Below are 27527 nucleotides of genomic sequence, written 5' to 3'. Positions count from 1 at the left end.
TCGCACTCAGGGGTCGCTCACCCACGTCTTCTCCTTGCAGATGTTCACGTGGAGCCCCACAAGAAGCAGCTCCACGTGACACTGGCCTATCACTTCCAGAGCAGCCACCTGCCCACGCTGGAGAAGCTGGCCCAGAACATCGATGTCAAGCTGGGCTGTGACTGGGTGGCCGCGATCTTCTCCCGAGACATTCGCTTCGTTAACCACGAGGTAAAGTTCTGCAGACAAGAAACCCAAACTTTTCTGTCTCAGAAGAGAAACCCAGACTAACCAGCCATCTGAACAAACAGACCTTCCTGCCTGTTCTTTTTGCTCGTGCTGTCCAGACTTGCTGTTTCACCCACCTCAACCCTTGCTTCTTGCAGCAACAGTGTCCTGCTGGATTAATTAATTCTAATAATGACTCTCCTGTGAGCTCGACATAAACTGGTCTGATCTCTCCAGAACCAGACCAGTATTTTAACCTGACCAGTATCCAGTTTTACTGTACAGCCTGGACTTTATTATTAACCACAGCACTTAGTTCCATCATGTAAGAAATAATTACCCTCATATATTACAATTATTCATATGGATTCTGTAACTGCAGTATTTAAATCTCTTAAGACAGTTTCCTTCATAATGCTGTTTTCCACATAACACACAGAAAAATAATTCCATTTTGCAGATTGGGATCTTGGGCACTGAGAAACCACACGTGAGATTCATCTCACCTCACTGTAAATACCCAAGTGAGACCTGCAGTCTGAGGCTCAGTGCAGAGGAACAGGCACCTCCAGAACACGAGACATCTGACCCATCTGAGATGTCTGTCTCAGGATGAATCAGTGTCTGGGGGAGGGAACCTCCAGAAGGTGCTTGCTCAGTTTGGGTGTTTAACTCAGCTCCTAAGGTTGGGGTGATCAGCCCCACCAAGGTGCACTGCCCACAGCCAGACCCCCAAAACCTGTGGCAGAGTGGGAAAAAGTTGGTTTTCACACAAATACCAAGGCTCCTGGAGAGCTGACACGTCTCTGACCCAGCCCAGGCTGTGCTTCCACGTGTGACAACCTCCTTCCCTATCCAGAGAGTCCCTGTGTCCTTCAGAAGCATCACACAGTCAACAACACTATTGCTGATGGCAAAGGCAGTTGCTGATGAAACCCAGCTCCATCTTTGCATATCTCACTTCAGGCAGCCACGTGTGAAAGTTTGGGCCTTGTGATGTCAGGTGACAGTGACTGGTTTCCATCTTCCTCTGAAGATACCACATGCAGTCTGGAAGGATTGGTGAGGGCTGACACCACCAGGACAGCAGAGCTGCTCAGCAGATGAGGGGTTTTCTTCTCTTCTGCAACGATGCAGAAGTTTTTCGTGGCCAAGGGTCAAGAACACGACCGTTCCCCTTTTAAATTGGGGACTGTTGCAGCCATTTCCAAGGAAATTTAATGGTAGGCATTTAATACATGTGGATTCCTCATGCTCAAGTGGAGATCACAGACCTACACTCACTCATCTTTCTCCCACCTTTTACTTAATCCTGCTCATGTCAGGAAATACAAAGAAAAGAGTGTGGCCACATCCCAGCCTTTCTAATCACCTGTGGTTTTTTCCTGTGCAGTCCCATGAACAGCTTTGGGAGCAGCAGGTCCCAGATTCCCAAGAGTATCTCTGCCCTGTCTTCAAAAGCAACAGCAACAAGAGCTGCTCTTTCAGATCAAACGTGTGTAGGTAAATCAAAAATGGTCACTGACCACCAGAGCTGTCTAAATTCCAGATCCCAACAAGAATTCAGTTCCATTTTCAACAGGTTTAAGCACGCAGTCATGATTTTGCTCACTGTAAAAAATCATCCCACTCACTTTCCCTCCTGGTTATCAAAGATGCAACTGGAATCAAAGAGGGAAGAAGGAGCCAGTACCTAGAGAAGCTTCCCAACAGCAAAGAGGGGGAAGCAGCAGGAATTCTCTGAAGGGAAGCTTTCCTGGATGAAACACAAGGAGAGCTGTTCACACCTTGCTGGGGTTAAAGGTGTGGCGCCCTTCCCTTAACAACCCTCTCACCCCTTTGCCCTTCGGTTTCTCCCCCCCAGACTCTGCAAGTGATCTACCCCTACACCCCCCAGAACGACGACGAGCTGGAGCTGGTGCCGGGGGATTTCATTTTCATGTCGCCGGTGGAACAAACCAGCACCAGCGAGGGCTGGATTTACGGCATCTCCCTCGCAACCGGCTGCTCGGGGCTGCTGCCCGAGAACTACATCACCAAGGCGGACGAGTGCGGCACCTGGGTGTTCCACGGGTGGGTAAAAAAGCTGCTGGGATTTCACCTGGGTGAGTGAGGAGGCTCGCAGGGCTGCTGGGAAGGTCGCTGGGGGAAAAGGAGCTGGCACACAAAGCCCTGTCCGCGCAGCCAAGAGGAGCAGATGCTGCCCCCGGGCGTGGGATTAGAGGACAGTGGGACTTTTTTTTGGCTGAGATGTTACAGCAGCTATTTATCACTCGTAGGATCACTGCTGGAGCAGATGGCTGCTGCAGGCACTGCTGTGGAGACATCTCTGTGGTGGGGCCAGGAGCAGGAAGGTTTAAATCTGAGCGTTGATTTGGGAAGGGACGTCTTCTGTGGAAAAGGATTTGGGATCAGCAACATTTCTTAGGGTACTTAGCAAGATTTTTTCAGAAGGCTTCAGTGAGAGTGCAGCCCTCACCTTTTGAATGAGATTATGCCTTATGCCTCTTGATTTTGGTGGGAATTAGTTAATAAACAGTGATTAAAAAAATAGTGCTTGAGCATTTACCAAAACCACTGTGACACACCCAGAAGAAGTCTCCTCTTACACAGGGGCTCCCCACAGGGAATATCAGGTTGTGGAATGTCATGTGGCCAAAGCCATACAGCAAACTAAGGACAACCCACCAGGGTACTCATGGTAGGATGGTTCCCTGCACTGCTTTTCCATTACCAGCAAAGCCAGAAATAGTCCCTTCCTGTGCCCCAAAAAGGCCAGGAGTGCTGTGGATGTTACACCACAGTTTATTCCAGCCCCTCGTGAGATGCCAAAGCCATTCCTTGCCCCTTTAATAGCCCTGAGAAATCAGACTTGGCACAAGTGCCAGGGGGAGGGAGAACAGCCCTGATTTTTCCAGCTATATTTGGACCTGAGGAGGGTTTTTTCCCCCCCTTTCTTCCTCCTGTCCTGCAGCAATGGCTGGTTCATTTTCCACAGCGATCCCTCTCCTCTGGATAGTGATGAGGGATGTGGCAGAGGAGTCTTTTCCTACCCAGAGCTGAGGGCCAGCTGTGACAGAGACCCTTCCTCCATCCTCTGCTTGAACCATCTCCACTCTCCAAGGGGTCTTCTCCTGTTGCCTCCAAGGACAAAGTGATATCCCTGACAGAGCAGTGAGGACAAGGCATCATCCAGAAGACAGGGGATGTTGTTGTCTGCCTTCAACCTCTGTTTGCCTCCTTTTTTCCCTTTGGGAAAAGCTTCCAAACAATGACCTATGCTTAGAAGATGACTGAGCTGAAATAGCTTCAGTGGTTTCTGTTTTCCAGCAGCGTGAAGGAGGTAGAAGACAAGCTGGTGGCTCCTCTCCAGGCACAGCAAGATAGGGTGCCTTTGCCTCATCATCATTCCCATCTATAAATAGGTGCTGAAGCATTTGTGGCCTTTCAGTAAGGGCTTAGAGAAAAAAGAAAGTCTCAGAAATTGTGTGGCAGCTCCTGGGGGCAAAGGGAAGAGAGGCAGCCAAAAAATTCTTAGGGTTCTCCAGACCAGTGTCCTTAAAAAAATGTCATGTGGGCAAAGCAGGAAAGGGCTGAGGCAGGATGAAAGGCTGGAAGAAGATTCACTTTGTGCAGCAATAGAGATGGGTCTGGCTAAGAAACTGAGATTCTTCTCATATTGAGAGACCAAGTTTTGGGGTCAGGGAGGATGGATCTGTGTTGAACCTTTGCCTGAGAGGAAAAGTTCTTTGGAGGAGGGCCGGCCCCTGTTGGAAAAACTCAGCATGATTAAAATAAAAACAGTTAAAATAAACTACAAGGTCAGTTCTGAAGGCTGGAGAAACTCTCAGGACCAACAAAGTGGCATTTTTTTCTCCTTTAAACTGGTGCAAATGGTATGATCTCACAAATCAGCTCTTAACAAAAATGCAGGTGACCCATTTTTGTTCCTCCTGGCAGAGGCACTCAGTGTTATTTTAACAGCTGTGGAGCCCCTCCGAGATTTTATCCTAACTAGGTGCCATCAGGAAGCAACTGCTGACATATTTAAGGCACTGAAAAGTGCAGTCACCAGCAGCTATTTCTGTCAAAGCAAATGGCCACATACATTACCTGATGATGTTCTTTTCTTAATGACTAAGCAAAGGTAACCCATCCAATGTGCTGAGTCAGCAGAGGGGCACTGCAGCTTCTGTAATTGCCTGTCAGGGTTTAGTCCTGAGGGTTTTGGTCAAAATCCTTCAATGTCTGGGCTTTATTCAGGGGCACTGTCATTAGAGATAAAGCCCTTGAGGCAGAGTGGGATCTGTCACCTCCATTTGGCTGCACTGAACTGGGAGCACTGGTGAGAACAAACTCCCATGGAGGGAAAAACCAGGATAATCAGCACTGGAAAATGTGGAAACCACAACCCAAGCTGACAGTGGCAGGTCCCTGCCAGGGGGTAGGAGCTATTTTGTGCCCAGGGGGAGAGGCAGGGCTGAGCCCCAGCAACAGCTTGTGCTGCAAAGGTGAGGGAAAACTCCCTTGCAGGCTTCAGTCCCCGAATTTTGATCCACAAGACCACGGTCAGTGACATGCAGCTGGTCCCCAGATGATGTTAGGGAACATCCTGTGGTGATGAGGAAGGTCGTGGCACTTGCATGAGAATATTCAGAGCCTCGCAGACCGAAGTTTTGGGAGCTGTTGTTCCGTAAACTGTTTCCAAGGAAACAGCCTGTTGAGATGGAATTTGTCTTTTCATGCGTGCAGATCACTTAGCAAGGTGCTCTCTCTGGGCACAAACAGGAATAAAACACGACTAATAACGAAATAACGTGACAGCAGCAATTATCAGCAGCTCCTGAGGGCTGCAGAAATGCCCTCAGAGCGGCCTGAGCACACCAAGCATTCCCAAAGCCAACAGCATCCTCCTGATTTTGGCAGGTCCTACTCCATTCTGAACACCACATCCTCCCCATCCCTTCAAGGCTTCGTGGATGGAGCTCTGGAGAGAAGGCAGCAGGAGGACCAAGGACCTGGGGATGCAGGGCCACTCACCATCATCTGCCAGAACGTGCAGGTAGGGACCCCCACACCCCTAAATCACACACAGCCTTAGGGACAAGCTTCCAGCCACTGGGTTTTCCCAAACAAAAAAAAAAACCAAAACAAACCTATCACCTCGTCTCTTTTCACTGCCTGCAGCTCAAGTTCTCTGCAAGCTTTTGAATGGCACAATTAACCACAGTTAACCACAATGTCTTCTTAATTGAAGACATTGCTGTCCCCAAACTGGCTCTTAAGAGGGGGTGCTCCCTTCAGCAGTTTTTACACCGCCATAAATTCACCAATATTATAAATATTATAAAGAGTTTCATAAATTCCATAAAAAAATCATAAATACAGAAGACTTTCCCGTAGTGGGCAAAGCAAGAAGTGCCTGCTTTTGACTCCCAGATCTCAGCAAACCCCTTGCACTTGGATGAAGGTCAAATATCCTGTGATTTCCCTTCCAGCCCCTGAGGATAAGCAGCCATCCAGGGCCTCAGAAGCGCTGCCTGTTTGTCTGCAGGCACGGGGAAAGGATGGATGTGGTTTTTGGGAAGTACTGGTTGTCCCAGTGTTTTGATGCCAAAGGTGAGTCTGCTCTGGGGTCTCCCAGCTTTGAGAGGGAGGAAGGAGAGGGGCAAATCTTAGATAGAACCTGCGGTTTCCTGACACAGATTGATGTTTTTTGGGGTGGCAGGGCTGCAGTCAGAAGCAGAAACAAATGCAGCCATGATGTTAGTAATCAGTGTTCAGGAAAAACATTCACTGCCATCAGGAAAATGTTTTGTACAGCTGGCTCTCAGTGCTAAATGAAAATAACCCCACTACAGGTACAGCTCAGAGTGGCTTTTGGGGCAAAAACTGCTGTTTTCAACCCAGTAATATGCTTGATTTCAGACTTTAATTAAACTGTAACTCCAGGCTCTGTTGGCACTGGAACTGATCAGAAATTTGTCCAAAAAGTCCTTTTTTATATTTAAAACATAGAAATCAATATCTTGTAGCCAAAGGATGATTTCACGACTGCCTTCTTTCCAACTTCTGGCTGAAGAACTCTGACATTTCAGCCTCCTTTAAGAGTGTAACACTCAGGGTTTCTTCTGCTGTGGGACAGAATTTGTTTTCCCATGGGGGAAACCTGTGCTAAAGGTAACTTTAAAAGCAGAGGATGCTGCTGTTTCACTTAATTTGGGGAGATCCCTGGTGGTTTTACCTGGGGAAAACTGCTCAAGAGCCAGGTCTGGGCAGCACCTGCAGGGATGTGGGTGGTGGGAGAGGGTAGGAGAAGGTGTGATGCTTCTGTGTCCCTCTGAAGGAATAATTCCAGCTTGGACCCTTTCCCTCCAGGAAGGTACATGCGCAGTAACCTGAATATGCCTCACAATTTACCTCAGAGAAGTGGTGGATTCAGGGATTATGAGAAGGACGCTCCCATCACCGTGCTGGGCTGCACACAGGCAAGGCTGGTTGGTGAGTCCCCCTCGGAAAACAGCTTTCAAGCTGAAGGAGGGGAGGTTTGGATGGGATATTAGGAAGAAATTCTTGCCTGTGGGAGGGCGTAGAGGGGTACAGAAGCACAGGGAAGAGGTGGAAATTTTGGGGTGCAACTCTTCTGCCTTGAACTCAGAGAAGCTGTGGCTGCCCCATCCCTGGAAGTGTCCAAGGCCAGGTTGGACAGGGCTTGGAGCAACCTGGAGGGGGTGGGACTGGGTGGGTTTTAAGGTCCCTTCCAAGCCAAACCATTCCATGATCCTGTGGAGAGCCTGCCCAGGAGGCTTTGCTGTCTTTCCTCCCACACACCCAGCCAAGAGAAGGATAAAGTGCCAGGCAATCAAAGATGAATTGGGTGCCCTGAACAAATGGGATTTTGGCGTTCCAAGGAGCTTTACAAAGTCCCTCCTCCTTCCCCAGCAATTTCCCTCTTCCAAAGGAAACCTTTTCTCCTTCAGCTGCTGCAGCTGAGGAGAAGGCAAAGCAGGAAATCTGGGGCATGGGATGGAATGGGAGCTGTCAGCAGGATGGGTGCATTTGGAATACACTGTTATTGCCAGTGCTGGGGAGAAAAGCAGCAGTGTGACAGCCCCCTCGTGCAAAATCTGCTTCTGCCTTGACTTCCACAATCTTCTCGTGCCTCACCAATATTCTTTTATCAAGCTTCCCGGCTTTATGTTGTCAAAACCATAAATTATTAAGTCGAAATTATTACCAGTGTTCTCCCAGCCCCCTCTCCATCCCCGTCCCTGACTTTGTGCAGAGGCACAAAACCATTTGGTGGCCAAAGAGCACGTGCTGAGTGCTGTGATCAGGGGAGCCTCAGTGCTCAGCACTCCCTCAGCTTCAGCTCCTCCAGGGCGCTTCCCCTTGGTCGCATCCAAAGTAGGGCAGCTAAAATTACACTTGCTTCCTTAAACCAAAATAAATCCCAGTGCAGCAGCAGCAGGGTGCTGGGGCTCCACGTGGCACCGGGGTTTGCAGGGTGCACATGGCAGCAGCCAGAGCACACTTTGCTGGTGGCACTGGAGGGGGCTGAGGGCACGACTTGCAGCTGCAGGTGTGACCTTGGTGGTGCTGGAGCCAAAGAGCAGCTTCCCCCTGAGGGAGGGGTGGTAGATCCCTCCTAAATTACCCTTCTCCTTCTAAATTACCCCTCTTCTCTCGAGAGATTTACAGATCTTGACGTGGTTACAGCCACTGGAGACGAGGTCAGCGACCCCTGCTTGCTCCCACTCCTTTGTCCTGCCTCTTCAAACGGAGCAAAAATGTAATTCTTGCTTCCTACGAGCCTGTGCAGATCCCTGTTCTCCTTTGGTCCCCTTAGGCATTGCAGGAATATTAATAACCCTGATAGTGGAGCTGATTCTTATCTCATTTTCGGTGCTCTCCCACCTGTGTAATGAAATGGTAATTTATACTAGAGAGGAGTGGAGCCAGTTGAATTAATCTGGGTTCGAGTTTTGTTGAATCGCTCTGATTTACGGCTTATAAACGACATGAAATCAAACCCAAGCCCTCTGAGCACACTGGTTGCTTTTTGGCAGGACCTGAGCAGCTCCTGGCTGGGTGGCTGCACCACTGCTGTCGATGTTGCAGTGCCACTTGTCTCATTTTACTCACAGGAGGTAAAACTTCCTTGCAGGTGAAGCCTTGCTAGAAAGCAACACCATTGTAGACTACATCTACAGCTCCCCATCCCTGAGGTGTGTGCAGACAGCACACAACATCCTGAAAGGTGAGAACCCACAGAGTTCCTCTCACTGTCTGGGTGAAACGCTGATATGGGAGACCTGAGGGGATGGGAATTCAGGGTGAGGATTATCTGCATGGGAATATATTTTATACCAGCACAAAAAGAACCCTTTTTTGATTGCATGTAGCTGCCAGCCAGAGGTTTGCATTCCCTGGCATATCCTCTGTCAAGTGCATAGATTAAATATTTCATCTTCCATATCCATTATTAATCGACTGATTAAAACCATTCGTGAACAATCAAACTGAAGTGTTAAAGCTGCCAAGTCTTTCTGCCTTCCTCCCCAGCTGCTTCCATTGATCCCTGGCCTCTTTTCCCCCTTTTCCAGGTATGCAACAGGAGAACAACCTGAAAATCCGAATAGAGCCAGGCTTGTTCGAGTGGACCAAGTGGGTCTCTGGGAACACACTACCTGCCTGGATCCCCCCTGTGGATTTAGCTGCAGCTACTCTAAGCGTTGATACAACCTACAGGTAGCAGAAAAGAGCGGGGAAAGGGTCTTTTTGTAAGTTTAGGCAGTGCTGCTGGGCTGAGCGTGACCTGAAAATGGCTTATTAGAAACCAAGTTTTCCACATCGCTGGCAAGGTCCTCTTTCCAGCGTTCCTTTTGTCCTGGGTGTTTCTCAGATTTCCAGGATTTTTCTTTGGTTTAAGCCTTTTCCTAAAACTCAGGAGCTTGGGCTCAGCTAATACACAGGGGTTGCACTTCCAGGGATGGGGCAGCCACAGCTTCTCTGGGCAAACCTGTGCCAGGGCCTCCCCACCCTCACAGTAAGGAATTTTTTCCACAAACATGCCTAAAGAAACACAAAGGAACATCTCCACTGCAGGAGGAACAGGAGCCCACCCAGCTGCCTTCACCAAGTGATGCCCATCAGAGGAAACAATTATCATTTTCCCCCAACTACCTCACAGCAGAACGTTAAACATCTCATTCTCGGAGCTTAAAAACCATCACAGAGGTCCTGACACAAGTTCTGAGGGCTTAGGGAAAGAGGAGAGTTAAAGAACAGATACTTTGAGATGAATCATAACCTGCACTTCAAACTTTATTGCTTCCTCCAGTTTACTGTGTGTGTTTGTTCTGCTCACAGACCTCATATTCCTGTCAGCAAGTTGGTGGTTTCTGAATCTTATGACACCTACATAAGTAGAAGCTACCAAGTAACAAAGGAGATCATCAGTGAATGTAAAGGCAAAGGTAAGTGCAGCAGAGGGGGTGAAAAAAACCAGCCAGGCTGGCTGGGATGTGAATGCCAATATTCCTAATCAGCCTTTCCCTCCTAAAGGGGGGGAAATTCCCATGCCTGAATCCCCCCTCCCTCTCCCAGAGACGCTGCAAGTGTCAGAACTAGGAGCTGAAATGCATTCACCTGATGAGAAAGGCCCATAAACACAATTAATAAGGTATTTTAGGAGTTCCTACCCAACCCAAGGGAATAAATGAGCTGTTTGCACTCTGCTATCTCTCCCCCCAGAATCAGATGGGGCATCTTCCCTCCCCTATCTGAGCTCCTCCTCTGAGAGTTATCCCCCATCAAGACCTTAAAACGTTTCTCCAAACGCAATATTGAGATTTAAAAAATCTCTAGCTGTTATTTTTTTTGTTCACACCATAGAAATAGGCTGTGTCTAAGCTCTGGTGTTTCTACTCATTTCATCTCACTGATTTTACTCGAAGCTTTTACTTTAATGGTTTGCACACAGAACTGTGCAATGGCACAGTGGGGCGTTGCTTGTAAAGGCTCTTGGAAATGGAAACGTAAAATTACCACAGTGGAAAAGCAGCAACAGAAATTAAAGTGTTGGTTGTAACAGGAGTCCGTGTTTGTGTAGGCAAAAAGCACCTGCCTGACAAGAACAGCTGAAATCTCACTTTCCTTCAGAAAGCATCTAAAATTAAGCAGCACCGAGCCAACCATTATCCTGCAAATTGAGAAATGCTCTAAATACGTTAATAAATCACGTTTTTTCTCCCTAATACACAGCTTGATGTGTTGTTACGTGATAAGTTGAAACTGTTTTTTCCAATAATCTGCTTGATCTTGTGCACTGGGACCTAAATTTGGCTCCACCTGCCTCTTAAACCAGTGTTTCTCCCTGTATTTCAGGAAATAACATCCTGATAGTGGCCCATGCATCCTCCCTGGAGGCCTGTACCTGCCAGCTCCAAGGGCTGTCCCCACAGAACTCCAAGGACTTCGTGCAGATGGTCCGAAAGGTAATTCCCACCGAGGAGCAAAGCTCGGGCTCTGCAGAGAGAAAAGCAGTTTGGAATCTGCTCAGCCAGGCAGGGACACCTTGCTGTGCCCGAGTTCCACTCATTTCAGGACTCAGGGGAGTGCAGAAGGTCGGTTTGAGGGGCTGATGATGCGAGAGCGGCACTGCTGTAGCGGTGTGGGATCAGGTGCCCACCTCCAGATGGGCTGGCAGTGACTCCTGTGTGGCTTTGTAGGCACCAGAGACTCCCACAGTGCCTAAAACACCCTCACCACAGTGACCAGGGCACTTCTGAGCTGCACTTCCCCTTCTCATCTCACTCACTGTCATAGGAAAGGACTGAAAATTATAATTTCTTTTTTTTTAATTACCTTCACTCCTTTCCTCCAGCCTTGCCCAGGGAGAGGGCACTGCCAGGGCACTGCCAGGTCTCACTGGGATATTCTAATCTGTAGGGTCCATGTTTTCCTGCATAGCTGTGCTGGCCTTCAGGGTTTGGGAACCACGTTAGCCAACACTTTTGGTGTGAACTGGCCTGTATTTAAACCAAAATACAAGGCTCTGATCTGTCTTTGCCAGAGCTTTGCACACATAAAGGGGCACAGTCTGTCTGTCACACCTGAGCCCTGCAATCCCCCTCTGAGAAGGGGAAAGAGAGAAGGTGGTGAAATGATTCAGTGGTAACAGCAGGACATCACCCCTGAGGGCAGCTCAGCTCAATCCCTGCTTTTTTTTCCATCTCTCTTCCCACAGATTCCATACTTGGGGTTTTGTTCCTGTGAAGAACTGGGGGACACGGGTGTTTGGCAGCTCACAGACCCCCCCATCCTCCCTCTCACACATGGACCAACTGGAGGCTTTAACTGGAGGGAAACCTTACTACAGGAGTAGGCAAAGCCACCCCAGCCAGGAGAACCCAACCCATGGCCTTTGGAAGCGTTGGAGAATGTCTCTTCTCTCTTGTGTTTCATTGACAGTGGAAAAATAGTCATACCATGCCCAGGGGGGTCACACAAGCAGCTGTTCTGGCGTTATCTCCCACAGCCACAGTCACGCAAAGAGTCTCATCCACAACTAGAATACAAAAAAAGGGGACTGATTGGAGGGGGGAGAGAAAAAAAAAAAAAAAAGGTATTAAAATACAGGTTGGAAGGTCTTGCACAGCCCCAGAGCCTGTGCTGAGCCGTTCTCCCACCTGGCAGGGAGCTCTGGGGACGCTTTCACTGCCATCTGCACCCCGTTAGGAACAAGTAGCACTGTGTCAGTGGAGCATTCAGGATGCTGGGGCTGGGGTTTGTTTTTATTTCACTGCTGTTTTGCAGAGCATTAGCAGGCTTGTTCAGCACCACGTGTGAGCCCCCAAATTCTCAGCACCTTTTTCCATCACCACCAGCTGCAAAGGAGGGTCCAGCAGCAGGTTGTTCCTCTCCTCTGTCTGAGCACTGTGGTGGGGGTTGTGCTGGATGCAGAGATTGATGGATGTTGATCTGCACTGCAGGACAATCCCAAATTTCCCATCAGTTACAGATGAAGTTTGAGCATCAAAAGTTGTTGTGAACAAAGACTGGGAGCAGCTTCTTTTAAGTGGAGATAAAATAAGCCTATTTCAACCGAACCTGGAGGGCTTAGAAAGTTCAGGGTTGGGTGGTTTTTTTCCCTTTACTTTGGTTATTAAAATCCACCCTTGTGCACAGACACAGCCTAAAGCATTTATGCCATTTCAGTTCCCTTCAGAAAAGGCTTTTCCCTTTTATACTGAGATTTTGTGCTGCTCATTTACACAGGGGTGGCTTTCTGTCCCTTGGGAGCTGATTTTTTTTTTTTTTTTTTGTCAACCCTGGTGAGATTCTGCAGTAAGCAGCTTTCTCCAGGAGGTAATGATGGACTCAAAAAGATGCTGGAATTCAGTGCTTTGATTCCTCATCCTTAATTCCCAAGTGCCATCTGTCATAAACACAAAGCAGCTGAAAAAAAAAACCAAAACAACCCAGTACACTTAAATTTAGGAGCAACTTGCTTTGACCTATTAAAATGCTATTTATCCAGTGGGGGAAGGGTTAGGATTCTGGGAGAAGGGGTAGAGGAGAGTTTCCATCTTCAACTAAAATCTTTGGAATCACAAGAGGGGTCCTCCTGGTGCAAGATCCTGCAGGATTCCAATCCCAGCTGTGTCACAGGAGAGTGCAAAATACACCAGAGTGGGTAGTTTAGAGAATAAAGTGGCATCAGAGCACAGGGTTTTTTTTTGGATTAGAATTATCTAAGTCATCAGCCTGGGATGAAAATGTTGCTGCAGACACTTGTATGGATCTCATCACTGTCAGAAGGTACTTAAAAATGTGTTGAAGTGGGATGAAAGAGATTTAGGCAAAGCCCTTTCTTGGTTTGAGCCATAAATCTGAGTATTCCCAGAAACAGAATCATCCCAGGGTGGTTTGGGCTGGAAGGGACCTTAAAGCTCATCTCATTCCACCCCCCCTGCCATGGGCAGGGACATCTTCCACTAGACCAACATCCAGCCTGGCCTTGGACACCTCCAGGGCTGGGGCATCAACCATTTCACTGGGCAACCAAGAGTAAAAACAAAGTAACAACAAAAAATAGCATCAAAAAGATGTTCAGATGTACCAAGACAGACATTCCAGCATCCTCCTGTCCTGCTTTTCCTCTGCAGAAAGTGTCAGAGCCCTCATTTGTGATGAGTGAGTGGCACACAGGTCGAATTTGATGTAGGTTTGATACTCACAGATCGGAGCTGGCTTTGTGGTGATTTATTTTAAGCTCTCCAGCCTTCAGCAGGACTGCTCTCCCCTCCACTAGGACACAGCCAAGCTGCCCTTCCAGCAGCCAGAACGAAGCAGGAGGCACAAACTGCAATTCCCTCTTCCTAAAGGAGGCAAAACTGGGAGGCAGCAGACCCGAAGGGGTTTAGCTCAGCTTGTCCCTGGGTTTGTGGGGCTTGAACACCAGATCCTGTACGTATTTCCAGCTCATCCTGTGCAAAATCCTGTCCACTGCCACCGTCTCCACGGGAATATTCTGGGATTTATACCTTTATGACTGTGTATCACACCGTGGGCCACTTGTAAGTGCATTATTAAAGCAGGGATGTAACTGCAAAGTCAGGGAGATAATTCATGAGGTGACAGAGCAAACTGCTCCTGGCCAGGTTTATCACTGTCAGGTTAATTTTTAATTGTAATTTAAGCTGGTTTGGGCTGTGTACAGACATCCTGAGGAGCATCTCTGGCTTGTTTTCCTCCATGCTTAAAAACTTCAGTAGTTGACAATCACACCACAATAAATTTGGTTCCTGACGTGGAATTCTCCAGGTTGCTTTTTTGTTTCGTGCTGGGGGCCAGCAAGATGTAATTTGGGCAATAAATAGTATTATGTTATAATATCTATTGCCTGTACAAAGCAGTGGAGGCTGCTCAGGCCCTGCTGCAGTTAAGTGACATTAAAAGAAGATTTTTTTTTTTTTCTTAAGCAGAAGCATGAAACAGAGAGGGAACAAAAACCTGAATGCACAACTTGAACAATGTACAAGCTGCTCTTTGCATATAGTAATATAGAAGAATGTTTTGTTGGAGAAGGTAGTGGTAAAATACTCTCTTCTTTAAAAAAAAAAAAAAAAAAAAAGTATATTTTTGGATGTTTGGGAAAGTATTTTGACAACTGTAGTCTTGTCTCGAATTAAGTGTCAAGAAAGAAAGAAAAATCTTATTTTCTTCTAGCATTTTGATTTCTCTTTGGGGTTTTGTGTTGTCTCACGTTGGTAAGGCTTATTTGTGGGGGGAAAAAAAGAATAAAAATTTGTTCCTTTTAAATTTTTAATTGAGAAGTTAAGGGTACAAGACAATTGCTGCTTCACTTTCACTCCGTTGCTGCTCTTTAACGTGTATTTAAGTCACTCCAGTGTTTTATCCTAGATTTAGGCTTGAATTTGATCTCTGTCTTTTCCTTGCCTTCACTTTGAGCTGCATCAGATCCCAACGGTTTCATCAGGTTGTAGGAGGCAAATAGTTCCCAGCTTTTTCCCTAATTAAGGAATAAAGCTGCCAAGAATAAATTGTTAACCCAATTGTTTTTGTGAATTGCAACTTAGGGGGTGAGTTAGGAAAATGAAAGAGTCAAATTGACGTTGTAAACTGAAATCACAGAGCTTTGCTTTTTTATGCAAACTGAGGATCCAGACCATAATAACTTAAAAAAAACCATAATTATTTCCCTTTTCTCTCAGACTGAGCAGTTTCAGGAAGAAGTTGGCTGAGGGCAGGAGCCTCCTTCTCCCCTCTGATATTGGATTTTAGTGTCAGTGTTACTGTGAGAGTGATAATTTTTATCACCAAAGAATGAGTTTGGTTTGTGGTTTGGTTTGTTTCTTAAAGAGAAAGAGAGCCTGAGCACACAGGAAATTATTTTAAAAGTTAAAAATACACATGAGACGATGGTGGGGGCAGACATGCTTGAAATGGTGAGTCAATGAAGAAAATAAATATAATTAAGCAGTTGGTGTGATTGGCTGCAAACACCCTAAATTGCTACTTACTGCTCACCACTTCCTCAAATACTTGTTCCCTGGGGAATATTTGTGACCTGCACATGCTTCCTGACACAAAATACACAGCCAGTTCCTTTATTATTTCCCATTCAGATGTATTTTCTGAAGTTTCTCTCGGTGACATCTGGTCAAACTTGATGTTATCAACTTTTTTGGTGTTTCATTTTCAACCTGTTGTATCATTCTGTTTATTATGTTTGGTTTGTTTTTTTTTTTTTTTAGTGTGAGCAGATTGTATTTATTTGAGAAAAAAATGTTGTTTGCTGTTTAAAAAAAAAAACCACAATAATTGTATTGCCAAAAATAGCTGTAATTACCTGTGACATCTGTATTTTTTTATTTTGGGGGTGGGAGGTGGTGGTGGTGGGGAGGGGGAGGGTGGTTGGTTGTTTTTAATCTCAATTTCAAGTGCTAACAACTCTTAAAACAACCACTGCGGTTTAATTTGCTTCTGACATTAAATGGATTAATCGGAAGCCGGACAAAGAAAAAGTCTCACAGGTGATTGAATAAAGATGCCAAACACCCTTCCTATTTCAGTTTTCCTCTGGAGTGTGTTGGAGTTGGAGCCGCGTTTTGATTCCTTGCGCCGATGGTGAAGTTCACCCATTTGACAGCAGATGGCACAAAACCATCTCGAGTGTGGTTTTCCACGAGCAGGGATGGAGTTTTCCCTCTGGTTTGGAGTCTCAGCTTTTCGGATTTTTTTTTTTTTAATCCACCAATAGTTTTATCAGCCAGAGAGACTCTTCCCTTTCAAACTCCATGAATTCCTGACCTGCAGCTCTGTATCCCAGTAAAACTGATTATGATTAACACAGAAGCCATAACTTCTGTAAATCAAAGGTACACTAATAGAATGATGCACTTCCCTGCACCTGAAAGTTTAATGGAAACAGCTGATGATAAATTAGAAGCCAAACCCAGTAATGCATTTATAATTAACCATTTTGTCCACTTCCCTCAAGCCCACATCCTGCAAGTGCACATGGCTTTTAAGCCATAATTCTTACCTTACTAAATTCAGTTTATTTTGACAGTAATAGCCATTCACACTAAATTTTGGGCAGTTGCAAAGAGAGCCCAGGAGAGGATGTGCCAAAGCTTTTTGGCAGTCACCACATGGCTGGTGGCTACACCATGAACCACATGGATAAATCTTGTGATAAATCACAGACTGAGGGGACACAGAAAGTTTTCTAAGTCTCAGATCACTCCTGAAATTGTCAGACCTACAAGGGGAACCCAAACTGTGCCACCAGTCCTGTGGGACCTGCCCACTGTCCCCAACCCTGCACCCCAGCAAAATTACCTTTCCCTCGTCGTTTCCCCAGGATCCCAGCAAGGAGAGCCAAACAAACCTCCTGGGGCAAGAGCAGAGTGACCCAAGAACGTGTTGGGTTTTTTTTCCCCAGGGATTTAAACCACCCAGATGGGTTTTTAAGCGACCTTGCTCTGCCTTCCTGGTGCCTCCCCATTTTTTGGGAATTAAATCCTGGGCACAGTGCAGCTGTGCCATGGCTCTCTGCTAACCTTTTCCTGCTCCCCCTCTGTGGCAGAGCTGGAGGGGGAGGTCAAGGTGAAATCCCCCCCATCCTGTCGCCCACCAGTTTCGTTTTTGGGACCTGTGAGGTCACTGAGTTCTCAGCAGTCGCCAACACACGGGAAATGTGAGGTAGGGGGGAGAGCAGAGTGGAACAGCAGCCAGAAGGGAAGGGGCAGAGACCCTGGTGGGGATGAAGTCATGGTAAATCTGCCCCCCTCCCCCAGCCTGTGCTGAAAAGGGACCTGCTGCTGCTCAGCAGCCCCAGCAGAGAGAGGAAGCCAACACTGCCTGCACCCAGAGCACAGCATGAGTGTCCCCAGGGTGCTGCACGCCGTGGCTCTGCTCCTCCTGCAAGGTAAGCCCTCTGGGTTATCTTATTCCATCTCCCCTTTGCGCTTGGTCCAGCCTGGACAGCTCTGTTCCCAGAGTTCCAGCACACCAGGCAGCTCTGCTGTTGTTGCTTTCTGGTTGACAGCGAGGTATTGTCACCCCAATGCTGAGCCTCAGCTGACTCCTAAAGCCAGGATCTACGAGGCCAGGTCACCTCCTATCAGCTGGTGACATACTTGAGGTAACCAAGGATTCTCCCTTAAATTTGGGCAGTGGATCACTGCTTACTTTCCACAGCTTTTGGATATCCGTGTATGCCATCGTGTAAAAAGAGGCTGATAAAAGTCAGAATAATTTAGAAAGCACTTTAAATGCTCAGTCTCCTCGCTCCTGCTGGAGGATGTAGCTTATACCTGCTTTGCTAATCTCCTGTCTGCACAGGAGAGGTGTGAGAGATTCATATTTGACTGTGTCAGACAGGGAAAGATTTAAGGAAAAAAAAAAACCAGCAAGACAGTGATCCTTGCTCAGGATCCCTGCAGGCTTCACTCCTGAGCTTTGCAGGAGAAACAAATGTGTGGTCCCTCTCCCTCCTTACCAGATGCTGGAGCAGGAACCACAGCAGGGCTCCTGCTGACAATTTGCTAATGCCCTCAGAAGCCTCTGCTCAGAGTACAAGCCCTCTCCCCCCTCACTGCCAGACTCCTGAAGGATGAACCTGCATCTGCTGACCACCACTGTCTGCTCTGGGCAGCACAGTTAACTCAAGCTCCACTTGCAGGCCAAAAATAACTCATTAGACAGGGTGTCTGCGTGGGCTACAGGTCCAAAGAGAGCTCTGCTCTGAGTGCACATCTCAGAGCAGTGAGTTCTCAGTGCATTTCCTGGTGGCTCTCAGAACAGCAACCAGAGGCATGAATTATTCTGCTCAGTGCATCCTGCAATTTCTGGCAAGAAATTGTTGAAGTTGTGGATATGTTGCTGTACTGGATGCCAGATTAATTTTTCCACGTGGGATCCACGTGGTACAAGAACAAGTGTCCCCTGGAGCTGGCACAGGGGCATCTCCCACTCCCCAGTGACTGAAGATCACAGCCAGGTCCAGCTGCCCCCTGTGCAGGGAAGATTTGACCTGTGAGTCATGGGCTGAACAAAGCCAGGGGCTCCCATGGAAATTCCACGCGTGCTCTGCTTCAGAAAAGCGAGCAACCACCCCCATTTCTTGCTCAGTCTTGCTGTTCTCACCTCCAGAGGTGTGATTTGAAAGACCCCACACTGCTGGTGGTGACAGGAAACCACCATGATGAAGAAAGGGCCCCCCATGGAAAACCACAGAGAACTCTCCCCTACCACTCCAACAACACTGCACCTCCTTCCACCAGGGCCACAAACCCCCCACCCTGGAAACAACTCTTCCAGGGAGACAGGTCCTTCCTCTGTTTCCAGGGGGAAAATAACAGTTGCAGCAAGGATGCCCTATAAAAGCTTCATTTCTGATGTATTTTAAACCTTCAAGAACATGAAAAGCTTTCCCAGAGCCCAGAAAGATTCATTTCCCCAAACTGCAGTGCTGGTATGCACAGTAGGAACTTGCAGCAAAGAGCTACCTGGAAAATAAAATCAAAACACATAAAAAAAAGGGGAATGAAAAGCAAAACCCTCTTACTGACTATTTACTTAACTCCAACCCAGGCACTGCCCTTAGTAATTTCTCCAGGGCTTGCTTTTTTTCTGGAGAAGGTAATTCATTCCAGGTCAAATATTTTCACAAAATGTATTATACGTCTTAGAATGTCTGGAGAGAAAAAAAAAAGACATTTTACTGTAAAATGAACTGAGAGAAGAGAATGCAATTTCATTTTAGTAACCCGTGCCAGGCCAGGTTTGTGGGTCTTATCTTGGCAAGAAGTCTCCAAGCAGTTGCAGCATGATGATTTCTGAATTAAGAAAGCCTCATTTTTCAGAGGTGCTGCAAAAATATCCTTCCTTGCTCAGTCTCACATACTTGTAGTTCAGGTTCAACAGCTCCACAATGAAACACAGAATTACAGAATCACAGAACAATTTGGGTTGGAAGGGACTGAAAGATCATGGAGTTCCAATAATGGAATAAAGAAAACGAACGAGAAAGTGCATCAAATGAGTCTGCTATCAATTCTTTAATGGTTAATAACATTTAATAACTAAATCTGGTTGTGCTGATCACGAAACCTTTGGTACAAATCCCACTGACCTCTCTGGTAACTGTGATTTATTTACGTCAGTACAACCACACGGGCGAGTCCCCCAGTGCAGAAAAACCCTCGAGAAAAGGAAAATTGCAGTATTACTGTGTACAAAACATCGTTGCTTTCCTTTAAGAGGTGTTTTTTCCCCCCACCCTGGGCTGTGGCAGGGGGGTTTCCAGGGGCTGCCAGTGTGACTCTGAAGGAAGGAGAAGACCTGAATCTTCGCTGCACCTTCAGCACCCTCAGCAGCACCAACAGCTCTGCCCTGCAGTGGTTAAACCCCCGCGGTTTCACCATTTTCCTGAACGGCCAGCAGGGTAAGTGAGTGTGAAAAGCTGCTGTGACACTTTCCACGGGGGTTGGGAGGGTCACTCAGCGTGGGCTGTCTCATCTCCCAACCCGCCACCCGACCACTCGAGGGGCTTTTCCACTGCACCCCTTTCTGGCAGGAGGATGATGAAATGGAAACAAACCCCTCCAGGTGCATCAAGAGAAAGTTTTTAGAAACAAGCAGTGATTTCTTGGATGTGCTGGCAAAGCCAAAGCTACAGTTTACTGCATTCCCTTCCACTCCCCACACCTCACCTCCCTCTGCCCTTGGCTCTCCTCCTCTTGGACCAAAGAGCTCTGCAAGGTGAGCACTGCTTTGGCCTTCCCTATTTACACAGTACCCAGACAGCATTCCTTGTTAAATCCTGGGTGTTTTAATGATAACAGCAACTGGGATTTATCCAAATTGGGTACTCAACTCATGTTGAAACTGCCCAAATCCTCCTAGGTTGCTCTGGGAATGACAGCCACCAAACCAGCTCACTGATGCTTCCCTTAAATACTGCCAATATTTCTGAACAGAATATGCCCTGAGTAACTGCTGTTCCTATTTACTCAGTTACAAGAGCAGGTGGGATGAGTGCTGATTAGCATTTTGAAGTGACTCACACCTGTATGGATGTGGAACTGTTTCCTGTGGGATCCAAGATCCCAGGTTCAGTATTCTCAGTGTGTGAACCGTCCCCTCTCCATCAGTTATCTCTATTTTTGACATAAATCTACATTCTTGCTATTTTACACCACAGAGGCAGGCAAGGGCAGCAAAACCCCATTATTTATACAAGTTCTTTATACCCACAAATTCTTTCTCAGCAATTTTGGACCGAGACACTTGATTCTGTCCCTGTCCAATTTTGAACATCTCCACCTTTTAAGATTTAGCCCTTCTGATGCTTGAGTTTTCCTGTGCTGACACAACAATTTAAGAAGGGTAGGGAAAGGACATATCCATGGGTATCTATAGCAGCAGATTTTAACCCAAGTGAACAAAACTTCCCTCACCTGAGGATTCCCCCCATAATTCCAACATCCCACAATCACCCTTCGGTCAGACACGTGATGCAACACCCACAAGGACCAGGGTTTGCAAAGCATGTGGATCCTGGGTAAGTCAGGCACACCAAATATTTTGTATTACAAAAGAAAACTGTCCTTGTTTAAGGAGAAACCAAACCTGACCCTGCACATGGAAGTTTTCATTTTCCATTCTGAGTCACCACAGGGAGCCTCTGTCACGTGGCTTCTCCAACAAACCACTCTGTGAGTCAGTTCCCTCCAGTCTCATTGCAGCTACAAATATGCCGAGTCTGACATCCTGGGGATCTCAGAATTGTTGAGTATTTAATCACTTTGAAATTGCTGTGATTTTCTCCAGGCTCTGTATTTTCACAAAGCCTCAGCTGAAAAAAAAAGATTGAAAGTAAAAACATAGGTTTTGAGGTCTTTTTCTCCCTGTGGCTGGTGCACACCCCCAGTTTCAGTTCATTCTGAGGGCAGAGAGTTACACTTTCTGTGCTGCAATTGTGGGAAAAATCCAGGAACTTGGCCTGACCTTGAGGGATCCTGTAAGTCATCCAGCAAGAGGGATGAAATAAAGACTAGAAAGTCAAGAGAGAGAGAAAGGGAACTGTACAGCAGAGCAGAGATATCCAAGGAGATGGTTTCATTAAAAACTGCTCTGTTACATTAAGTGTCGAGGAACTTTTAAAAATTCCATTATAAAAACCATCTTCACTCGTCACTGCTCTGATTATTTGCCTTCCTCTTATGCACCAACACCCATGGCACGCTGGGTTTTGTTTTCCTTACAGTTTTAAGAGACAAGAGGTACAAACTCATCCGTTATTCCAAGGGTGAATTATCCATCCAGCTGTCCCAGGTCACGGTGCACGACGAGGGCTCCTACAAATGCTTCTACTACGGCAGCCCCTTCCAAAGCAAGGCCCAGCCTGTTGAGGTGTTGGGTAAGTCCCTTCCCCTGCTTGTCCCAGAGGAGGAGGGCGACAGAGCCAGCTCCTTAGCTCCAGGCCTGCAGTTTTTTGCATGGAATTTGATGGTGCTTAACACAACAGCATCCTGCTCTGAGCTCAGCTCCCCCCAGACACTGCTCATCAGGCTGAGTAGAAAGATAACTGATATATGTATATATATAAAAAACTGATTCTAAATCTTCCTGCTGCAGCTGCTCCTTCTAACCCAGCACTGGAAGCGTCCCAAGACACAGAAAGGGGCATTACACTGTCTTGCCACACCCAAGGATGCAAACCCCAGCCCCGGGTCAGCTGGCTGCTGGACAACGGGATGGAGCTCCCAGGTGAGTGCTCAAAGACAGGGGTTTGATCACCAGCAGTTTCTTCTTATCACCCTTGGGCAGCTTAAAAATTAGTGGAGGGTGAAACACCTTCTGCAACACATCAGTTTGGGCTGTTACTCATGGCCTACTACTCCTTGGTGCAGGTTTGGAGATGGGTCAGCATTAAATGCCGGTGTCTGTGCAAGGGAGGGGCTCATCTGCTTGGCTCCCACTCAGCACAGAACAGCAACAATCGGCACCAAAACCCCTGGAGAGAGTGAGATCCCACTGGAGCAAAATGAGCCCAAATTAGGGGTATATTTAAAAAAAAAAAAAAACCAGGCTGCCAGATACAAAGGTATTAATGCAAGCAAGGTGCTCAGGGAAGCAATATGTCACCTCTGAGTTTTTATCTGTGTTTTTCACAGTGTTTTTCTAAAACCAGGGGTTTTTCTTAAACCAGAAACAACCTTAGTTCTGGCCTGATAAAGTGAATTATTTGTGGCATCACAACATACAACTCAGACACTACCCACCTCCATAAACCAAACAATGCATTTCTCCACTTAAAACAATTGTGCTCTTCCTTCTCGAAGGCCTGGAGTGACTCTCCTTTCCATTATCAGCTTTAATCACTTCCTGCAAATATTTATACTAATCAGAAAACAGCTAATAAATCTTAATTACCAGCATCGCCTGAGTTCCACCAGGGCTCAGCAGGGGCAAACCAGCTGTAATTACTGAGCTGTTGCTGACAAAGATTATTTCCTTCCCAGCAAAAAAACACTCTGAAAGCTTTTGGAGCTCTTACATGACCCTGCTGGGGATGGAAAAGAAGGTTGGGAAATACTGCTGTGTGTGTTACAGTGAATTATCTGCAAAAGTTGATTTGGAAACAAGGAATTTCTTCCATTTAAGGATAACAGATCAAGGGAAAGCATCAGAACCTGCACATTATAAACAGTCAGTCGAAATTATTGTGCCACCACATCTAAAATGCCTCTCTCTCCACCGGGGCTGTTCAAACACATCTCTCTGTCACATGAAATACATCTTTATTTTCCCAAATCACATAAACACAGTCAGTGTCACCTGGAGGAGCAGGAGCTCCGTCAGACAGGTTACACAGCTCCCCCTAATTCATTCTGGCAAGGCAATGAATCTTTGTGTTTGACTTCCCCCAGCTGGAAAAGGAGAAAAGTCACTGTAGGGATGATGGAGGACTGTTACATAAATATTTACTTAGTACAAATGGAACTATTGCCCATCAATAGTCACTGTGTATGTTTATTGATGTTCACAAATATTGCACAATTTTTTTTTTAATTTTTATATTTGGGGTGCCAAATCCATAGCCCTTGGGTGTCACATAGAATGGAAAATTTTCTAGATCCCAGTTGTGCTGCAGAGCACAGAGAATCCCAGAATAGCTGGGATGGGAAGGAGATCATCCAGAACAAGGCAGGGTCACCTGGAGCAGGTGACACAGGGACACATCCAGGTGGCTTTGGGATGTCTCCAGAGAGAGAGACTCCACACCCTCCCTGGGCAGCTGAAATCCATTTGCACAACTCATGCACAGTGATCAGGTGCTGCTTCAGCACAGCACAGTGAAGCAGATCGACCCTGGAAAGGGTTTTCATTAAATTGCCCTTGACTAGGAAGCACTTCAATGTTTCCTTAAACGTTTAGGTGACACCAAACACAAGCTGGGAGCTGATGGGAAGAAATGGAGCACAACCAGCACGCTTGACAGTCCTCTCCCACGGGCCCAATGCCACAGCCAGCTGCATCATCCATCACCCAGCCCTGAGGGAAGAGAGACTGATGGCATCTTTCCACTTCCAGGACCTCCCCAGGACGGGTACTGCGAGTTCCTTCCCATTGTACTGCTCCAAGGTGGTCAGAATTGCACAGATACACGAGGAAAGCTGAAGCCCAGAGTGTGCTGCCCTGTGTGGGGAATGAGTTTTTAAAGGAGAGGACTCCCTGGGGCAAAAAGGATTTGCAGTTCTTCCTCAGGGTCAGGTCTCTGCTCTGAGACACCCACAGAATAGTGCTTCACCTTCATTTTATTCCTCATTTCACAGCATTAAATACATTCAGAGGGCAGAGAAAGTGAGAGTGGGAGAGTAGGACTGTGAGTGTAACCCCAGATCAGACAGAGAACCCAAACAGCCCAGAGCATAGAGCTCACAGGGCAGGTTTAACTTTCCCAGGATCAGTTCGAGTGGCAAAGGTTGTCTTCTGATTTATGTCGTGTCTGGGGGGGGCTTCCTTTAGGATCCAACCAACCAACCAGCCCTCCTGCAGCACCAGAGGCTCCAGCAGGTACCAGCTCAGCACCAACCCAGCAAAACCTCCCAGCAGATGTCACATCTGATTGTAAGTTTGGTCTCTGCCACGTGAATTTACCAAACCAGGGTGGGAATGCTGCATGAACAGAGTTACATCCTGTGTTACAAAGAGCTGTGGAGCACCGAAAACAGCATTTATTGCTTGCTTTCTCAGTTTCCAGCCATGCAAGAAGCCAATGTCTCTCTCCTTAGATGCAGCAGGATGGGGAGATGCAGGCTGGGATCCTCTGGGTGGGTTGCACTAGATGGCACTGTGCAACAACACAAATCCCTGCCTGTACCAGGCTGCAGTTACTGAGTTGTTTCCAGCAGAATCAAGAGCTCCACTGCTCAAATTAGTTGGCCAAGGGTTTTGTGCCTTCTTAGCATTAGAGGCCCTGCAGTGAAAAGTCACTTGCTGCTTTAGAAATGGGCGAGCTCTTTGTTTATTTTTGTTTAAAAGCGTTAAATCGGTGATTACAAACACCCTGATAAACAATTCACGCATGTGTTGATAAACACACATGGAAGGGGAGCTTGAATCTTTTAAGAGGGGGTTGGAACTCGATGGTCCTTAAGGTCCTTTCCAACCCCAAACCATCCTGTGTGACTTTCACGAGGTGTGCTGCCATACCTGAGAGGGAGGAAAATGCAAAGTTTTGGTACATCATCATCATCATTTCAGCTGTGTCCATAAGAAAGTCAGAACTCGCCTCTCTGTCCATGCAGGGCTTGAAGGATCATCAGCTTCGTCAGGAGATGAAGAACTGGGAGGTTCATCAGGTTATGGTGACCCCAATGGTACGATTTACATCATCAGATACGGGGGGGGGGGGGGATGGCAAAGGACAGGGATTGTCACGCTGTGACTGCACCACTGGGGGCTGGGAAGACACTGAAGGAGTAGTCAGGGATATGAACACCAAAATACCTCCTTCAGGGAGGAGGATACAGCCTCATTCCTGGTTTTTCCAGCAAAGGAAGCAAACTGATGGACAGGGAAAGCCCCCAGATGACCACAGAGTCAAAGCTCAGCTTTGTTTTAATTCGGCTGTAAATGGGAACCGCTGAGTTCCACAATGTAAGGGACTCTGAGGATTTTTCTGTTCACAAAGTTTCAGATTTACACAAAATCCAGCACTAGGGGACTGAGCACAGAGCTCTAAGCCAGGGGAAGTCCCAGGTGCTTCAAAGCTGCTGGGAAAACACGAATTTCTTAAGCATCCCTTTGGCCTTCAGAGAAATATTCTCCTTTCCTTTCCTCCAGGGACTGAGGCAGCACCCAAAGGAAATGTCACAACAGAGGAACTTCCCAGGACAGAAGCCCCACTGCCACGTGAAAATGCAACTGTGATTTCCATCTTCACTCTTGGTAGGGACTCCTTAATGAGCTTCCAAACACGAAATGAGAATTCTGACACCAGGCTGGGTCTCTCTGACCACATTTCCCCCTCCAAACCCTTTTGTCAGTGCATCAAGGTAGTGCTGGCTTGTAATTTTGGGGGGAGACCACAGAAACACAGCCATTTGTATCATCCAGGAAATAAAGCTAAATTTTGCTGTTTGTTGTGCCAGAGCACAAGTCCACTGATTTCTACCAGCTTTTCTTATTCATCCAATTAAAAAAATTGACCTCATATCCCAAAATGAAGTCAAATAAGGTGAATTCTGCCCTTCTGTCATGTTCATCTGGCCTGGAGCAGGTTATTGTGTTAATTAGCAGAGGCTCAGAGGACATTTAATGACACAAACACCCCCCTGCCCCTGTTACAGGGCAAGATCCCAAATCCAAAGGCGTCATAAAGAAGGAGAAGAACCTCTTGCTGCCAGTCCTGGTGGCTGCCCTGATTTTCGTGCTGCTCATCATTGTCCTGCTTTTCATGATGAAGCTGAAGAAAGCTCACGGAGTGTGGAAGAGAGGTGGGTGATTTCCCTGGAATGTTGACCATGGAATTGCTGTGTCAAGCCTGTCCCTGAGCTGGTCAGGCTGATTGAACCTCCATTTCATAACTAGTCCCTCAGGATTTTCCTGCTCAAGGCAGAGGGTGAGAAAGAGTCGTGGGAAAAAAACCCTCATTATCTTAATTACATTTGTTTTCTGTGCAGAAAATGATGTTTCAGAGCAGACACTGGAGAGTTATAAATCCAGATCTAATGAAGACAGTCCAGGCCACGAGAAGAATGGACAAGGTAAAAAGCTTTAACCAACGTAAACTAATTCCTGTTGGGGCATTGCTGCAGATAATAATAAATAATAAATAATAAATTAATAATAATAATAATAAGCAATGTGTGTTTGTGTTTCAGTTGCCAATCACAAGCCCAACCTGCAATATGTAACAGAGGGATATGGGGAAACCACCCCCAAGAATCCAAGTGACAAAACCACTGCAATAAGTGAGAAAATGTTTGCATGTGGAAAGGAAACAGATGTGTAGCGATGGGAAACCTGTACCACGGGCAGAAACAGCCCTTTTTCCTCATGTCAGAGATCTCAGGTATCAAGATTTCAAGGAGCAGGAGCAGCAGCAGCTGCTCTCCATCCAAAAACCAACTGGGACTGCTTCAGGACAGGTAGATGGGACTGATGCTCCTGTCAGCAATGGGCTGGTTCACCCGTAATCCTCGGAGGATTTCATTATCCACTGCCAGAAATCGAGCTCAGCAATCCCACCCCAGATCCCACCAGCAATGGGGGTCCTCTGGAGATATTCAGTCCTGTACAAGGACAACATTTCTCACCTGCACAAGGATAACATCCCTCCCTGCTCTGCATAACATCACCACTTACAGTCTCCCACATCACCCTAAACTTCCAGGGGTGTTACAGAGAAGATGGATGTCCTTTAAGGTCCCTTCCAACCTAAACCACTTTATGATTTGATGATTCTATGAACGTGAAGGGGATGCAGGATGTCACCCACGGGACCCCTCCAAAGCCAGGAATGAAGTCGCTTCCCTGCCAGCAGGCAAGGTGGGAGCTTCGCCAGGACTTCACACCCGCAGAGCTCTGCCACAGCATCGCCTTTTCTGTCGCAGAAGGGTAAAACCAAACCCCTAAAATAAAGGGCATGTACGTGACAACAGAAAGCGCTGTTTTGGTCGTTCAGATTTATTTCTCGCTAGAAAAAAAAAACACGCAGAGTGTGTTTGAATACCGAATGAGAGAAATATCCCGGGAGGGAGCGGAAATAA

The 27527-nt window shown here is 46.9% G+C and overlaps 2 protein-coding genes across 2 annotated transcripts in view; both read left to right on the top strand.

The window, feature by feature from the left end:
• The window catches only part of UBASH3B (ubiquitin associated and SH3 domain containing B), a 57133-nt gene extending 41330 nt beyond the window's left edge, over window positions 1-15803 (top strand). Inside the window, exons 5-14 of the mRNA XM_050322843.1 lie at window positions 41-210; window positions 2072-2280; window positions 5134-5269; window positions 5706-5826; window positions 6586-6708; window positions 8375-8467; window positions 8814-8958; window positions 9580-9686; window positions 10597-10706; window positions 11459-15803. Coding sequence (XP_050178800.1) covers window positions 41-210; window positions 2072-2280; window positions 5134-5269; window positions 5706-5826; window positions 6586-6708; window positions 8375-8467; window positions 8814-8958; window positions 9580-9686; window positions 10597-10706; window positions 11459-11596 — 1352 coding nt within the window. The 3' untranslated portion in view covers window positions 11597-15803. The remainder of the gene's footprint in view (window positions 1-40; window positions 211-2071; window positions 2281-5133; window positions 5270-5705; window positions 5827-6585; window positions 6709-8374; window positions 8468-8813; window positions 8959-9579; window positions 9687-10596; window positions 10707-11458) is intronic.
• A 1209-nt stretch (window positions 15804-17012) lies between these two features.
• Window positions 17013-27373, top strand: CRTAM (cytotoxic and regulatory T cell molecule). Its single transcript, XM_050322845.1, is given in 12 exon segments — window positions 17013-17170; window positions 19541-19690; window positions 21515-21667; window positions 21886-22017; window positions 23689-23744; window positions 23746-23860; window positions 24280-24381; window positions 25062-25133; window positions 25600-25704; window positions 26106-26252; window positions 26439-26522; window positions 26640-27373. Coding segments are annotated over 12 exon segments (1296 nt in total). The 5' UTR covers window positions 17013-17121; the 3' UTR covers window positions 26771-27373.
• The last annotated feature ends 154 nt before the right edge of the window (window positions 27374-27527 follow it).

Source organism: Myiozetetes cayanensis, unplaced genomic scaffold, assembly GCF_022539395.1.
Source record: "Myiozetetes cayanensis isolate MyiCay16 unplaced genomic scaffold, myiCay2020 scf29, whole genome shotgun sequence".
In the NCBI taxonomy this organism is placed as follows: domain Eukaryota; kingdom Metazoa; phylum Chordata; class Aves; order Passeriformes; family Tyrannidae; genus Myiozetetes; species Myiozetetes cayanensis.
This window is presented reverse-complemented; position numbering and strand designations above follow the sequence as displayed.